This window comes from Charadrius vociferus, unplaced genomic scaffold (genome assembly GCF_000708025.1).
Source record: "Charadrius vociferus isolate BGI_N301 unplaced genomic scaffold, ASM70802v2 scaffold621, whole genome shotgun sequence".
NCBI classification, from domain to species: Eukaryota; Metazoa; Chordata; class Aves; order Charadriiformes; family Charadriidae; genus Charadrius; species Charadrius vociferus.
In genome coordinates this window covers 251,810-268,518 of record NW_009646926.1, presented here as the reverse complement: position 1 = coordinate 268,518, position 16,709 = coordinate 251,810, and the positions used below count along the sequence as shown (strand labels likewise).

At 44.8% G+C, this 16,709-nt stretch overlaps 2 protein-coding genes across 2 annotated transcripts in view; one reads left to right on the top strand and one right to left on the bottom strand.

Annotated features, from left to right (window-relative positions):
* RANBP10 (RAN binding protein 10) overlaps nucleotides 1-347 on the bottom strand; it is an 85,370-nt gene extending 85,023 nt beyond the window's left edge. Inside the window, exon 1 of the mRNA XM_009894485.1 lies at nucleotides 302-347. Coding sequence (XP_009892787.1) covers nucleotides 302-347 — 46 coding nt within the window. The remainder of the gene's footprint in view (nucleotides 1-301) is intronic.
* Nucleotides 348-484: 137 nt separating this feature from the next.
* Nucleotides 485-16,709, top strand: part of TSNAXIP1 (translin-associated factor X interacting protein 1) — a 24,008-nt gene continuing 7,783 nt past the window's right edge. The window contains exons 1-6 of the mRNA XM_009894484.1: nucleotides 485-497; nucleotides 5,795-5,948; nucleotides 7,277-7,400; nucleotides 8,801-8,894; nucleotides 13,039-13,235; nucleotides 15,941-16,076. Coding sequence (XP_009892786.1) covers nucleotides 485-497; nucleotides 5,795-5,948; nucleotides 7,277-7,400; nucleotides 8,801-8,894; nucleotides 13,039-13,235; nucleotides 15,941-16,076 — 718 coding nt within the window. The remainder of the gene's footprint in view (nucleotides 498-5,794; nucleotides 5,949-7,276; nucleotides 7,401-8,800; nucleotides 8,895-13,038; nucleotides 13,236-15,940; nucleotides 16,077-16,709) is intronic.

The window sequence follows — 16,709 nt, the reverse complement described above, 5'->3', positions numbered from 1 at the left end:
CCCTTCCCTTCCCGCGGGGCTGCGGTGCTTCCCTGGCAACCCGTCCCGTCCCGCCCCGCCCCGCCCAGAGCCGGCGGCGGGACGCGGTTCCCCACCCCAGCCCGTCTGGAGGTGTCAATAAACAGCGGGGAAGGCCCTCAAGGACTGCTCTGGAGACAGCAGGGCACGGCGTTCCTGGAGCAAGGGCCACATTCGCTCACGGTGGAGCGAGGGACTTGCTGAGTGATTCCTGTGGTATTTACTTTGCCGTTGTTACTGTTTATAGTTAGTTTATAGTTTGGAAAGCAGTGCCTCTCCTTACTAGTTGTTTTCCATACCATTCCTGTATCAAAGTATCTGCCAGCCATACCTTAGTTAGTCTGTAAAGTTACAAAAGCGGAGAGGTCTCCTTTCTTTTCCTTTCCTCAAAGGGGGTGGTTTCTTCTAGCACACGGGTCTTTATCTGCCTTCTGGCAGCGTAGGGCTGCTCCCCAAGGGGGGTGAGATGGCAGCCGAAGGTGGGTGCAGCACGGGCAAGGCCCTCGCCGACAGCGCTTACCTCTAGTCCTAGACGAGGCCAAGCAATGGGTCAGGTCCCGAGTGAGCAGCTTGGAGACAGGACTGGAGACAAGGCTCCAAGGCACAGCCAGGGGAGAGGGCTGGAGCAGTTACAACTACAAAGTAGCTCGGGCAGGGTGGGAAGGCCTGAGCAGAAATGGAGCTCCTGGACCAGAGGGTGCATAGGTGCAGGTCTCAGCTGAGGCTGCTCAGGGTAATTAAGGCCTGTTGGAGTCACTGACAGCTCCCTGGACTGCCTCAAAAGGACAATTCTGGAGCATTCATGGCCAAGACGACTTTTCTCTGTATGTCTTGAGCTTCCCTCAAGGCACAGTGAAGGCCTAATTTATACCTGCACATGGCTTTTTATCTTCAGATCTCAGAGTTGTATGATGCAGGTAGTCTAAAAGCATGCTATTGCTGCCTTTTCTGCTTGAGAGCTCCAATGTGGACAGCAATGTCTGCATCCATTTAAGAAAATTTATCTATTGTAAAAGCAACTTTGATGATATTGAAGTTGTGTGTTTTGCACACCTTTCATCAAACAAGCAAGTCTTCCTTGCTTCAGTTTCGCTAGCTTTCACAGTGCTTAACAAGCCCTCGGTTCCAAATCCAGGCTGCCTGTACCACACTCTAAGTAACCATTGGTTTTGCTTATGGGAAAAGTTGCAGGCACTTCTTTTTTATTGTTTTCACTTAATGTGGTTCCCTGGGAACAAGCACCTTTCAATTGCCAAACATGGGATCTTGTAGTCGGCGACCCTGCTCTTGTCAGTTGAGTGAAAAGCTGTCATGGCTGGTAGTGTTCTAACTGCCTAGCTGGCTGACGTGGCTGTAAAGATTGCCATTATCTTAAGCTCCTAGCCTGCAAGAAAAAAAAAGAGACACATGCTGTTGGGTGGTAAGTGCATGCAGCTTTTATGAAGCAAACGGAAGCAGAGAGGGTTCAGTACTTTGAGTATCAAACTGGTTGCAAGTTTAGCTGCAGATAAGAAGATGCGTTTCTGGATGGCTAGGAACCTTATTTTGTTTAAATGCATGAAAAGTGCCCTTCAGATTCTAAAACATGAGTTAATGTACATTTAACGGTCTGTTATATATTGGAGACTTTCAAAACACTCTGCAATTCTGACCATCGGCCACTTCATATTCATCCTGCTCCTTGGCCCTGGAGTGTCCCTGGCCTGTAGAGTTTGAGCTTCTCAGGCATGGCTCCTGGTTGCTGCTGCTTGTCCATCCCTCCCTGTAGCCAGGCACACGGCACAAGCTTCCACAGCTTCCTTCCTCGTGCCACGAAAGCATGTTGCACCGAGTACAGTCTTCTCTTGCCTATGTCATCACGCTGATCACTCAGCAAAATTAAAAGGTGACGCTGGGTTAGTTTTCTGCTGAGCGCATCTTGTAAAGAGGCCTGATGAGCAGTGGCAGCAGAGGGAGGATACGGTGAGGAGGAGGAGAGGCTTTGGCTTTGCAAGAGCAGGAAGTGGCTAGATCGACTCACAGTGTCTCAGGGAGTCTCACCCGAAGGTGTGGTTCCTTGGGCAAGCTGACCCAACTGCTTGGGGTTTCTGTCTCCATCCTCACCGCCTGCTGTAGAATCCCTCCCCCACTGAGGGTGAATCACAGAATCCCAGATTGGTAGGGGTTTGAAGGGACCTCTGGAGATCATCTAGTCCAACTTCCCTGCCAGAGCAGGATGGACAGGATGGTGTCCTGGCAGGTTTGGTATATCTCCAGAGAAAGGGATTCCACAGCCTCTCTGGGCATGTTAACTCATATGTTATGGGTTTAGTCAGCCTAAACTGGGTAAGTGCAGATTTTCCCTTGGATTAGCAGACTAAAACAGCTCTGAGAGTTGTCCAACATACAGTAGAGCTAACACTACCTAGGGACCAGGATCCTGTTGTGGTGGGGGAGAAACAGGGTCCCCCCTTTCAGCAGTGCTGAGCCGTGACCACATTTCACAGCGCTGCAGCTTGAGGCTGCTCTTTTATATGCCAGGGCGGGAGATCCAACAACTCACCAGCTGCGATCTCCCGCCCCCAGGCTGTGCTGGCCCTTGGTGGACTCCTCTGAAATCTAGTCCAGCTCACCCTATGGACACCTCCTCCGGAAAGTGGGTGGTTGGAGACTTAGATCTATTGAAGGTATGACAGCTACCTGCCACTCGAGCGTGAAACCATGCTGACAGTTGAAGCCAATGCTCAGATACAAAGCGGAGGGTGTGGTCACATTGTGCCAGTGCAGCGCCCACAGATTCCCTGTGGTGTCTGGATTGCTTTGCCCTACCACGATGTCCTGGTTTGAGTGACACAGGACTAATTTCTCTTCTAATACTTGGGAAAACTGCACTTTTAGAAGACTCTGGTGTCTGAATTTGTGAAAATACTTAATTTATAGCCAGCTATGGTGTGTGGGTTTCAAGGTCTCAGTGTTTTCAAGCTCGCCAAGTGCAGGGATGAGGAGGAGCGAGACCTGGGCACTTGACCCACGCTGCCCAACAGGGTTATTTCATACCATGAACAGCACATTCCATATAAGTTAGAAAGTTTGCTGAGGAGTTCTCTCTCTCCCGTGATGGCTGCCATCCTGAGAACTCCTCGCCCCAGTGCTGGAGACCCGAGCCCTTCCCGTCCTCCCAAAGCTGCAGCGCTCGCAGGGTCCCACGTGTGCTGTCCCCTGCGGGGAGCACATGGCTTCCTATGGATAGAATGGGCTGAGTAAGCCTGGTATATTTTATATTGGTATCAGGATCAATGCTGGTTCTTTAGTGTTACTAATGTTAACCATCGAGTCTTATTCTGTTAAACCTTTATATTTCAACCCCTGGGTTTCCTTTGTTTTTCCTGATTCCCCGTCCCAGATGGGGTCATCAGGTGAGAGAATAGTTGTCTGAACGACAATAAATTGTTGTGTGTTTTCTAAAACCACAACACAGGGCCAGCCTAATTTTCCCTAAAATACACATGCAACTGTATGTTTACTTCTTAAAAGGCCCTTCACCTCTATGTGCCAGTTTCTAGTCTAGGAAAGAGAGTTCCTGGTTATATTTGTTCTGTGGTTTGCTGGTTCTACTGGCTGCGGGGCCATCTGTGCCATGGCACTACTTGCCAGCCCAGGGACTTGGCTTTGCAGGCACTTTTGGGACCCTGGATCCCAGTTCTTGACCCACAGGTGACAGGTTTTCTAGCGCTGTTTTGAATCTCTCCTCTTCAGAAGACCACTTAATTCGGGCTCGCTCAGCTGCAGGGTTCAGCCTGGTTGCTTTCACTGGAGCAGTGAGGAAAGTACCAAATGTGCCAGTTATCAAACAGCAAATCCCGGAGTTCAGCTCTACCGCAAATGTTTCCATCAGAGCCTCCCTCTACATTATCCTATTGGGTATTTTCATCCATTGGGCGCTTCGTAATTGACTGTTTACCTTAGATATACATGAGCCAGACTCTCAATCTCCACTGTATATTTAGTTAATTCTGTATATTTCTTTCTTGTTTCTTTCTTGTCGTTGCACAGGACTGCTCCTGAATCTTCCTCCGAGACTCCAGCTTGCCAAACACGTATCAACAGTCTGAAATACATCCTGTCCAAGAAACAGAAGACTCCGGTGAGTTGAAGAATTCCAATGAAACATCCAAACTTTAGCTAACTTGGTCAACTTTGAATCTTGCTGGAAGCCCAGGGACCATCCCAGACTATTAGGAAGTCAAGCAAGTTTTAATCATTTTTATGTTTCTTTAATATATACAGAGAGAAAATCTATATGTTGCTGCTGACTCTTGAATTTCAGATTCAGCTGTCATCTTTGTGAATTAATTACTGCATTTTTAAGGGTGGAGGAAAGAGGAGAAGAATATAAATGTTGTTCTTGGCTGAAACTTTTTGAGTGAACATATATGCCAAATACTGAAGCCAGAATTTGACCCATATAGTTTAAAAAAAAAAAAAAAAGAAACCACACAACGGCATGCTGTTTAATCATAGGATAAGAGCATCCTACAGGAACATCTGCTCCCTAGTATTTATCAGTCTTAGTAAATAAAATAAACAAGCATGGAAAAATCTATACCCAAATTATAAGAAAATAAATTTCAGGAAATGTATACCAACCAACTAATGGGAGTTTAAGGTCTATAAAAGTCATACGTTATTTATTTTGGGGTTTTTTTTCATTAGCATTTTGGTTGTATTTCAGGAATGTGCCACTTCTATGACAAGCTGTGTGCTACATTAGCACAAGAACTTAAAGTCTTATTTTGTCCCTAGAGCTGGGATATTCTGTAAGCTCTTTCCTCATTGTACAAAATATTTTCAACTCTCAATAGATTCGAATCTTGCTATTTCTCCAATGTAATTTTCCTGCTTCTTGCACTGAAATTAGGGCATTTAAGCTGCTGAGGCTTTACATTTAACTGTTTCAAGGCTTGGTCAGTCTGAAGTTTGAGTTTTGAAAGTCAAACCCTCCTGTTTACCCATGATTAAGTTTTTGTAAATTTTATAGACAGAATAGGGAGGGATTTGTGTTGGACAATTGTATACTAATTATTTTGTTCTAATAATGAAAATAAAGTAGAGCAATCCAGCATAGCTGGCTTTTCCCCCCCTAAAAAACACTGAGAAAGTGCCAAGGTAGAAATGAACAGACTCTTAAAATTAACAAGAAGATTTTACTTTCAGAAGAGCTTGCAGTTTCTGAAGGAAAATTCATTTATCACGTTCTTTTCTACTGTTCCTCAGACCTAAATCTGTTCCTCAGACCTTATCTTTTATGTTCTGCACTGATGCAAATTCAGCTGTTGGGCATAGGGTCGCCAACCTGCATTTAAAACTCATAATCTACAGGAGTTAACCCAGCTCAACATGCCCTTGCTGTCACCCTCCCTTCAGTGCAAAACTCCCTAGTAGAAACAAGACCTCAGTCAAAGCTGTCATTTTGTATTTCGTCTGGATTAACGCAAAATTCTGATTTGTTTGTGTGATGCTTTATCTGCCAGTGCAGACCAAGAAACCATTTTTCATCCAAAGATGTCAACGCTTTCCCACAGTCATGTAATCTAGGCAGCATGAACGATAGCTACCAGGAGGTTGTTCAGAGGTGTTTAACAAATGGTACAAGTCTGGGAAGACGATTTCTTCAAAGAACAAAAAATGTTTGCTTGGTTTTTAGGTGTGGTCAGTCCTGACAGAAGAGTTTCAGGGTATGGTCCCTGTCTTTCACTGTATTGATTATGGATTTTGGCTCTTTGTTGTGAGTTTGTAGTGCTAGGATACAGCAAAGGGATTTTTTTTTTTCCCTTTCTTTCTTTCCAGCTTTCTGCTCGAGGCCACTGGTCCACATGGCCGGCATTTGCATCCGGGCAGACCATCCTAAGGAACCACAAACCCTGCTGCACCCCAGAGGAGAGACAGTCTGAGTAAGCCCAGCCTGTACTACTGGTTAAGTCACCAGGATTGCTAGAAGCAGGTTTTGAAAACTAACACCTTACAGAGCAGAACCTCTCCCAGCCTTAGTGAGGACAATGATGTTGGGTTACCCCACAAGAGTTCAGCACAACAGAGAAGACGTTGGTTCTGACTAGTAGCACTACAGGAGCTGTCAAGTATTTATGTAATAGGGAGTCACGCTTAGTATAAACATTATCATAAAATGCTATCATTTAATGATTCATTGACCGACATTATATAGGATGCTGACAGGGCTCTGCGTCCACCAACAGGCTCTGCAAGCTCTTCTTCAGTCCTTGGTGTTTGGGTGCCTGGGCTGAAGGCTGGTTCTGATACGACACAGCTGGGTAACCTGGGACTGGGTGCTGTAAAGAGCTGTGAGAAGCCTTCACTCAGACTTGCTCACCTCTGGTTCTTGCTGGAGCTATGGTGTAGCCATGTCTATCTTGTACCTCACTGCCCCTGGCCTGCTGACCTGACTTCCCAGCTTGGCATCGGACCTTCCTCATCACTGTGGACTTGCCTGACCATCACTGAACTACAGATGACCCTGGCTACCATGAAGGGACCTGCTCTGCTATTCATGTTCAAGTCCTGTGGCACTGTGCCCTGCTGGGCAGATCACTGTCCCTGGTTGCCTTACTGTCACCCTGTGGGGTCCCAGCTCCCCTTGAGCCACAGGCACCCAAACCCCCAGAGGTAGGGGAAGAGCCTGCACAGCCTGTTGGTGCAACTCAGGGCTCTAACAGATTGCAGGATACAGTTACGGATGATATAATAAGGATAGTTGCACTTTTTTTTTTGTTTTAATTCTAGCTCGTTTTAATATGAAATATGCGTGATAACATCCAGCAAAGGGACATTTGGCCTAGAACCTCCTGAGGAACCTAGAACCTCGAGAGGTGTAGTATGTTATCAGATCTCTTTTCAAATGGCTGTTTTCCCCGACCAGTTTCAAATAACATAATTAGCATTTATTCTTTTCTGCCATGGAGAACCCATTTGCCTGCCTTTTTATATCAAAAAGCATTATGAAGTTCTTAAACTGAAGAATAGTAATAGCGTGATGTCTTGAATAGATTCGTGCTCCATCAATGAATTTTAATTAATTAGTTGTAATTCGTTGTATACTTTGACAGAATATATATGTACTACAGTAAAAAAAAAAAAGTTCTGCTGTGAAGCAATGGGCAGAAGGAAGAAAACCAAGATCCTTGAGCTGATTTATTATGAGTTCATTCTTACGTATGAGACACACATAATTCCATGCGTCCATTCTTTTCCTGTGTCTCTGCAGCAATAAACAGGCCCTTCTCACCATTCCAAAGCCACAATACTTGGAGCAACTGGAGTCCTACTTAAGGAAAGAGCTGCAGTCCCTTGATCTGACTAAAAAGAACTCTCAAGAACTGAAGTTACAGGTCTGATACAAGGTTCTCTTGACTTGAAACTACCAGCTGAGATGGATCACTTAAATTGACCATCCAAAGGAAAAAATACATGAGAAGTGTAGGCACCTATGGGTAGTATTGGACAAGTGGGTTTGTAGCTCACGTTAGAGGGCTTGCACAGATAACAAGTTATTTGTATGTTCAGTTGCTGTTTCCATGTTGGGTTTAGGTGTTCTTGGGTTGTTCTCATCTTCTTGCGTACTCCACATCCTCTATAACAGTTTCCATTTTCAAATCAAACCCCAAGTCTTCAAAAAGACACAGTAATCTAAAATGGATGCGAAAAAGTTTAGTCACTAAACTCCTGAATATTCCTGTGTAAACCTCTAAAGCAGCAAGTGTGTATGTTCCCAAATTTTCACTGCAAAACCTCTCATTTCTGAAGTTAGGTTTCTGCATGTGACAAGAAAGGGCTTTGTCATCTAGCTCTTGCCTGAGCCTAATCAGGATCCCCAAAATTCTTAATTTCTAGTGGGTCTGATCCCGGGGGGTTTGTTGTGAGTGTTTGAGGACCCGCTTCATGGAAACACTGAGAACCACCACTTTAGTCTAAAGCACAGATAGAGTAGGAGTGGGTGCTCCTGTTTTTGTAACATCCTGCAATTAGAGCAGACTGAGGTAAATTTGGATTTGATTTTCTCTGCACAAATGAATTCAAATTCTCACTCCCAAAGGAATCCTGCAGTGATGGAGAAAGAAAGTGGTAGATGGAAGAGACTGGAGGGAAACGGAGTGACTAATGGCAAGAGAAAATAGAAGTTTCATAAGTGTGTTTCTGCTTTGAAAATATTTTTACTGTCTTACATGACATGTTTAATTGTATTTAATAGCGAGGCACACTCAGTGTTCCTTATTGCTAGTGAAGTCTTCCCATGGCCCAGATTCACCATGGGAGTTTGACTGTCCTCTCTGAACAAGTTTTGTTCTGCTGAGGACATCTGCAGAGACACTCTCTCTGCTCTGCAGAGCTTGCCATTTCACTTAACAAAATAGGCAACAGGAAGAGCAATATGACTTTGTTACCCATCTTTAACATCCATATTGTTATGTCCTTGAGTTCTAGTCTGCTCCGTCTGAACAGTATCATATTTTGGAGCTGTGCCCTCTGCCAGCTTCTCTTTGGCCACTACAGTCTTTGTTTGCTCTCCATCATGCTGTGCTGCCTATCAACAGGGGAGAGAACTCCACCTTCATATGAGGTATTTGGGATGGCGAACCAAAGGTGGAGAGACAAAATAAAATGTGGCAGCAGTATTTTTATACTTACTCTCACTGTCATTGCATGCAGTTTGTGTTGGACAAGACAACTATCTCTGAATTCTGAAAATCGTGCCACTGAATGTTTTCTCAAGCTCTCTTTCTTCTCTCAGCCCTACAGAGAGATCTTTGAATTCTTCATAGACAACTTCAAGACCTACAAGCCCTTGCTGTCAGCTATAAAGAATGAATATGAAGTTACCTTGGGTAAGCTCTTGGACTTTGACCTGTGGGGAAAAAACACTAATGAAGATATGTTCTTACAGATCTTAGTTGTGTTGGGTACATATGTACTATGAACATCCTAAATAGATGCCAACTGATAAACCCATCTTTCTGGTCCATTAGCTCTATTTCCTTCATACATCATATGAAGTCATTGGAGGCCTTTTTTCCTATAATGTCGTAGATTTCTAGATTTAGATCTAAGATTTTTAGATATATTTTTTTTTTAAGTCTTCATCACATCGTTCAGGCAACAGCAGTGTCTCGAGGTTTATCTGGGACAATTACATTTATAGTGGAGCATATCAAACTAATATATTTGGATGCACTTGCACTGGTAACTTGAAGCTTGAATTACTGGTGAAGCAAGGCAGGGCAGAGAACTGAACTGGCTGTTCCCTGGCCATTCTTAGTGTGCTTTAAACTTTGCCTGGCATTCAGATGCCACAGCAATACCAGTACTTTGTAAACAATCACAGAGGGCTAGAAATAGACTGTAACCAGGAGCTCATTTCACACTGGGCCCGGAGCAGCTATCAAATGTCAATAGCCTTCTACTAAAACAGTCTCTTAGAGGATAGATATTGTTTATCCCGGCACCTGTTACCTGGACTACCTAATCACAGTCCCTCAATATAGACAAAAATATTTCTTTGCACAGTAGCCTTCAAGCAGGTAACTAAGTCAATTTTAATCACTATATAAACCACATTTTTTAAAATCAGTTTCCTTCCAGAACTCTTTAGTAGACATTTCTTTGCTTCAGCACCCAGAGAGATTACTGGTGTCCACACTATACTGCGTTCTGAAGCTTTTTAATTATTATTATTTTAAGCATTTATTTACTGACTTCTCCATATTCCTTGGATGTGATATTTCCCCCTTTTTTTTTTTTTCTTTGAAGTCACTGGAGACCCAGCAGAATGTATCTTTTTTGATAGCTTTATTTTTTTAAAATCAGCTGAATGCCAGTGAACCAGCATGCCATGTCAGCAACATACTTGGAGCTCTAAGAATAAAACAAGTGCATTGTATTTTATTTTTTTTTTAAGTTGGGATTGGGATCCTCCCACCTTTCTGTATGTTGAGGACTCATTTTCCTATTTACAGGTTTTACCTTGCCAATGAGGCTTGCATGACATCCATCCTCTGTCAGCTAAGGGTGTTGGATGGGGTTATCAGTGAGTAATTCTCAGGTCTCCCCCCTCCCTGCCCAGCACAGTCATCCTCACCTGCCCGGCCAGGGAAGCAGTGAGCTCATCCAGCTGCTCACGGCCACGGAAACCATCCCACAGCCCGGGTCCTGCAGGTGCACTTCTGCTGCTCAGGCTGCCCCAGCTCGCTGGGCACCTCTATGGGCTGAGTCAACTCACCCAGCAGGAAAAACGAAGACCAAGAACTGCAAAGTTTCCTGTTGGTTTAGTGAGTTGAATTGCTCAAGAAGGCATCTGTGCCAGGGAAGAGACAAAAGCAAGCGTCTGAGAGCAGAAAGAATACAAAGACAGAGAAGAGGAAGGAAATTTACTGATTTGTAGAACTGTACTCCTAAATCTTTACCTTCATTCTTAAATTACGTCTGACTGTGCTTAACAAAAACAGCTTCTTTAAAATCTGTGAGAGGTGGCCGTTCTAGGGGCTCCTAACAGCAGAATTTTATAGTTCACTCACTACAGTGTTTGGAGTAGTGCAGCTTTGGAGCTGATAAATGGAACAGTTTGCTTCGAGAGATGTCTCATCACTCCACCTGACATGCATGCTCTATCTGGAGCATTTCAGCTCCTTTTGAAACTGCCTTTACTCCACAGCACTGTATTTCTCAGCCAACTGGCTGTTATCTCTGTAGTCTGATTTAGCAGCTTTGTCTTACTCTGGTTTTTCTGCCCTAGTCGTAGATCCTGTACTAGCTTAGTCTATATGATGTTTAAGGTGCCTTGCCACTGCACCCACTGCCAGGGCGGGTTCTCCCCTTGAATCTGTTAGCGTTACAACGTATTCTCAGTTCAGTCAGAATAATCTGTTTTGTTTTTTTTTTTAAAAAAAGTATTATGTCCTAAAACTGTATATTTAGCTGCATCGTTTCGGCAGCGTGACGTTTAAGTACATGCATAGCGGAGCACGCAGAGCGGAGAAGGAGCAGCCCCTGATGGGAACAGGGATGTGCAGCCTGCACTGGCTGCTTGCAACTGTTTGTTTTCTGCCAGAACTGGACGTACAGCTGCAGCTGTAGTTCCTTTGGGCGCTAAGGTTGTGCTGAGCCAGCGCTGAGGCTTTGTTTCTGGAGGAAATCCTCATGAATGCGAAGGTACTAAGCAGAATTTGGAAAATGGCAGGGTGGAGGAGAGAGCCATGAAATCCCTACAGCCGTTACCTTGATCCGAGATAAAGGTTATGTTGCTGGGAGCTCCTCCAAGACAAAGCTGAATGGCAGAGTAGGTCCCCGTGGTAATGTTGTCCACAGCTGAACCCACTTCTTGATTAAAATAATACTCAGGTTGCTGTGTCCACAGGGCCTTCACACTCACTCCTTTGTGATGCTAAGGCTTCTGGTACGTGCAGTGAGATGCACCCCGGCCTGAACGCATTCCAAGTGGGAGAATGTCTGTCCTTTCTTGGCATGGGGAAAGCTTGGAGGGGTCATCAGAGAGCTCACGTTCTCGGATGGCACTGGCCAGAGTCCACACTACAAAATAATCACTCTGGCAGCTAGCAAGTTGTGTTTTAACTTCTGACATACTAGGCAGCTACAATTAAAAATACTGTCGTGCTTAATTTAAAGGGGTTTGCTTGTGGCTAGGAGTCAGTTGTGAAACACTGAAACTACGCCTCAAAACAAGTTTGCTGAAGTTTTAACAAGGTCACACTGAGCAACCAAAGAGCACAGTGGCAGAATCCCTGTGCTAGTGCTCTAATTTTTACCATCTCTCGTCCTGATACAAGCAGCATAGTGAAACAGTTTTGCAAAACCTTTGGTACAGTTATAGCATGGGAAGGAAATTCACACCCAAGTATAATAAGAAAAGTAGTTCCTGTTCTTAGATTTATGTATGCTTTTTAACTTTTAAAATGCAAAATCTGTTGCATAGTATTTGTACATAAATACTAATACCAGGTTGTATTGATGAGGAAAAAAACCTCCCAAGTCAGATTATTCAGCATCCACCAGCATTTCTATCCTTCTGTTCAGGAGAGGGAGTGAACAGTTCTGATTGCTGAATAATGCCGTTATTCACAAACAAAATGAGGTTTGCTCACAGCCTCATTTGAACCACACCATATCCTCTCTTCGATCATTTTATTCTCCTGGTGGAATGCCATCTAGTCAGAAAAACAAGCCTCCACACCAAGGAGGTGACATCAGACAGAATTCTACCCTGTAACTAGGACGTGGGACCCAAGTCAAGTTCTGTCACTAGGTTCCTCATTCTCTTGAACATCTTTGAGAAAAACGTTCAAGTCCAAGGGGAAATAGCTGTGAGTGAAAAGCTCAGCAGAGGAAGCCAAGAAGAGCACATGAGTTCATTACTAGATGTACTGAAGAGAAAGGCAAAATAAGAGAGGTCAAGGCATACCTAAAAAGAGGGGAGAGTGGGTAGGCAACAAATTTGTATACCAAAGGTTGTGTGAGACCATACGTTTGGAGACAAGAAAGCAGATGGAAGTTCATGAAGAATGTGCCTTCAGGAAAGAGGCTATATTGCTAATTAGCAGCTGTCTTTAGCCCCATATGCTGCCTGTGCTCAAATGGTGACACCTTCCCACCTAGTGAAACATGACGAAGCCATCAGTGCTCGTTATATCTTATCAAAACCTTAAATACTCAAGAAAACAAAATAAAATACTGTTCATCCTTTGTTTTCCAAACCAGGATAAATAGCATGAGCTGAAATCAGAAATCCTTCTGTAACAATCCTTATGAAGTTCACATGCACAGCTGGATAAACAACGGGATATAATCCCAAAACATACTCCTCTCAGTCCTTAGGCACTCACCAGGCCAAGCTGTAAGAGCTCCGTGTTCAGTCCCATTTCCCACCAGCACTGTTTTGGGGTTGAATATCCAGTGGCGCAGCCGAGTAAAATTCAGGCTTTGTTGCTCATGGTGAGAACTCACCTCTGCTTTCTTTAGCTCATCAGAAGAAGACAATTCGTGCCCTAGAACCCCTGAAGGCTATGATCACAACTGTGTCCGAGGAGTGCACCCAGCAGATACTGGCACTGCAGGAAAAGGAGAAAGATGAAATAAATACGTTAAAGCAAGAGAAACAACATTTGTTAAAGTTTATTGACAACATGAAGGAAGAAAAGAGTTCTCTTCAGACTCAGGTACATTAAACCATGATGGGTCAAATATTTCCCAGCCTCAGCTGGATGCGTTTTATACCTCTGATCTCTTACCTCCCAGGATCTCACCCTTTGGTGCCAGTAGAAGGTCTGGAACATCTGGCACGGCAGCGATGCTGGATCTCAGCCAGCTCCAGAGAATATCCTGTTCCCTTGGGACAGGCTGTCCTGCCGCTGTCAGAAGTCTTCACTTGTACCTCTTGTCCCTTCTGGCTCTTGCACAGTCACACTGCAAGGGGGCAGGAAATAAATATCTTTCTAGTACTAAGTTCTTAGTGGAAAGTACATGCACTCTTTTACAACATTGTACCCTTAGCACGTTTAAATCTGTATCATTCATCTTACTGCCGGTGGAGTCACATTGGTATCTGTAGGCAAGATTAGTTGAGTTTTTCCAATTTAAATTACCACTTTATACAGTTCTTGAACGGTTCCAGCTACTCAGGCTGAAATGATACGACTTTTGGGGAGCAAGAAGAACAGGGCTGCTGCATGAGGAGGGACGAGCCAGGAGCTGGGGGTGACTGCAGCACAGCCAGAGCCCCGCCGACCAGGGCACAGTCTCACAGCACCACGTGAGGTGCTGGTAGCAGTGGTCCTCAGGTCCCCATGAGGCAGTTAAGCCCAGAGTCCATCTGTGGTGGAGCGGAGGAAGCAGGCACTCAGGAGCAGTAGCAGATAGGGCCAGAGTCAGGACTTGGAGACAAAACTGCAACAGACAATCAAAGGTGTCTACCCAGGAGAAGAGCTACCTACAACACCAGTCCACAGTCCAGTCGGGGTGCAGAGACAGGTGCAGAGACAGGACTGGAGGCAGACACACCTACAACATGGTTCAACAAAGACCAAAAGCCCTGGCCTGAGCTTAAATAGAGCTCCTTGGCTGTGGGCAGACAGTGCATGGGTAGAGGGTCCAGCTGGGGCTGATCAAGACAATCAAGGTTCATGGGGCCCTGACTGCTACTGTAGCTAATTCAGGAAGTATTAAATAAGGGTCAATTGGAAGGAAACATGCAGAGTCTCCAGCCCCACCAGCCATGTGAAGCAGAACTATCACCTACATTATATCAGATTGGCCATGAGCTTGTCTCACACGAGTTTTGAGATCCACCCAGAACAGTGATCCTCCATGTGCCTGGGCAGCCTGTTCCAGGGTTGTATGATCCTCCCCGTGAAAAACGAGCAGGAGAAAGAAACAAATTGTCCTTGTCACACAGCAATTCTGCTGCAGTCAGAAGTGTGTAACAGTATGAGGAACTCTGCCTGAACTTGCTTTCATCCACTAGTTTAAGCACTAGGTTTAAGTGGTAAAGGTGAAGAAAAACAAGCTTCAGGACAGACTATGTAGGCTCCTTATTCATCTAGCTAGCACTTGGGGAAATTTAGAGGCTTTGGTTTCACTAGCTTGATCAAAATGCTTGTAAATATTTCTTCCATTTGCAGTCCTAGAACCAGCCAGTTCCACCAGTTGGTATTCAGTGCTTCATAGAGCCGTAGAGAACCTTCTCTGAAAGGAACAACTGAGAATTTATGCAAAGTTATACTTGCCATACCTAAGAACAGAGCCCAGAATCCAAATTCTAGTCTCAGCTATTTAAGTTTTGCACTTTGGGTGAGGGAGGTTGGGAAAAATAATTCTGTTCAAACCAGAGATCCATTTTTTGAGACAGCATTCAAATATTCTAACTGTGGCACGGTTAGATATTCAAAAATGCCTTGAAAAGACTGGTCCAAGCTGCTGACTTGTCTGCTGGTGGCAGTGATGGTGTAGGGACACGGGCATTGCTACAGAAGACTTGTCTTTTTATGAGATTAACAGATTTCAGAATTCTCATCAGAATAGTCAGCGTTCTGTGAGACGCCAGTTGTCTTCTGAGCAACAAGTAAAAGACCATACTGATTCATTCCCTATCCCTTGGATCAGGCATCAGGATGCAATCATGTAATGAAATGCACATCATGGCAATAAGCTGTAGTTTTACACATAATCCCAGTTCCTAGACTTCCAGCTTTCTGATAGTTGTACTTTGCTGCTAATTTAAAATGCAATTAAAATTAAAAATACATCACAAACACAATCCCATGTTTCCATCCAAGATACATTTCTGTCACCACTTCCAGTGGAGTAAGTTGGTAAGAGTAGCAGCATTTTGGTCTCCTGTGTGACCAGCAACTGGGACAGAATAAATTTCTGGAAGGTTTTCTAGATACAGGCTTACAACAGAGCCCCGAGAAGCTGTGGCTGCCCCATCCCTGGAGGTGTTCAAGGCCAGGTTGGACGGGGCTTGGAGCAACCTGGGCTGGTGGGAGGTGTCCCTGCCCAGGGCAGGGGGGTGGAACTCAATGATGTTTAAGGTCCCTCCCAACCCAAACCATTCTGTGATTCTATGAAATGGTGTAACTCAGATGATGAAATGTTTATAATTCAGTCTCTGGAAGGCTAAACACTCTGATGGGGCACCCTTTTGCACACTATATCCGAGTTTGAACTCTTCTGTTATATTTCCATCCAGTCTATCCTTTTCTACAGTCTTCTCTCTTGCCCACTCTCCTGCTCCAGTTTGTCCCCATTTCGCTTCCATTATCCCACTCTCTGCTCCTTCATTTCTGCTCTAGACCCACCAAACCAGTCCAAGAGTTCCCACTGATGCTACGCTCCTGACAGTTCAAGCCTCTGTTTCCTGCAGGTGGAGCATCTGCAGAGAAGCATAGCTGAGGAGTATGCTCGCTATCTCAACGAGTACGGTGCCCGCAAACTGCTTCTGGCAAAACTGAACGATATGCATAATGAACATCTGGACATGACACGTCGCCGAGCCCAAGGTAGAGTGGAGCTCTGTAAGAACCTGTCCTGCACAGAGACTCAGATGCACACACATGGGTGCAGCATTGCGGGAAAAATTCAGAGTAGCTCTGAAATATCTTCAGATATGCTTTGATTCTTGAAAGAAGTTAGACAAATTCAGGGACAAAAAGGTCATAAACAGGTAGAAAGGGATCAGGCAGGGATGTACCTATTAGTCCGATCAGATTCACTAAATCATTGATTGTAGTCTTGTATGCTCCTGCTTAGCACAACAGGTCAATCGAAGGCAGGAGCTGCCCAATGCAAAGGTTCCCTATGTTTTTTGACTCCGGTGCCAACTGTCAGTATGTCTTACCCAGCCACAGCTCCATCTTTGTAGACAGGCACAAACTGGCACAAAACTGCTGAAATCCAGGTGTCACAAATAGCTGGCACAGGGATTACTCATGGCGGTAGGGACGCTTTCGGTACCTGATCTCTGGTGATCCACGGTGGGGTTAAGGGCACCCATAGTGCTTCTGCTTCTTACTCGCTGGCTGCAGCCATTGCATGTCCTAAGGCTCCCCCCACCTGTGATCCTTTCCATTCATTAAAACCAAGCCTGAGCCTTTGAATGTGTACGTGTGCGTGGGAGAGGAGGCAAGTCGGGG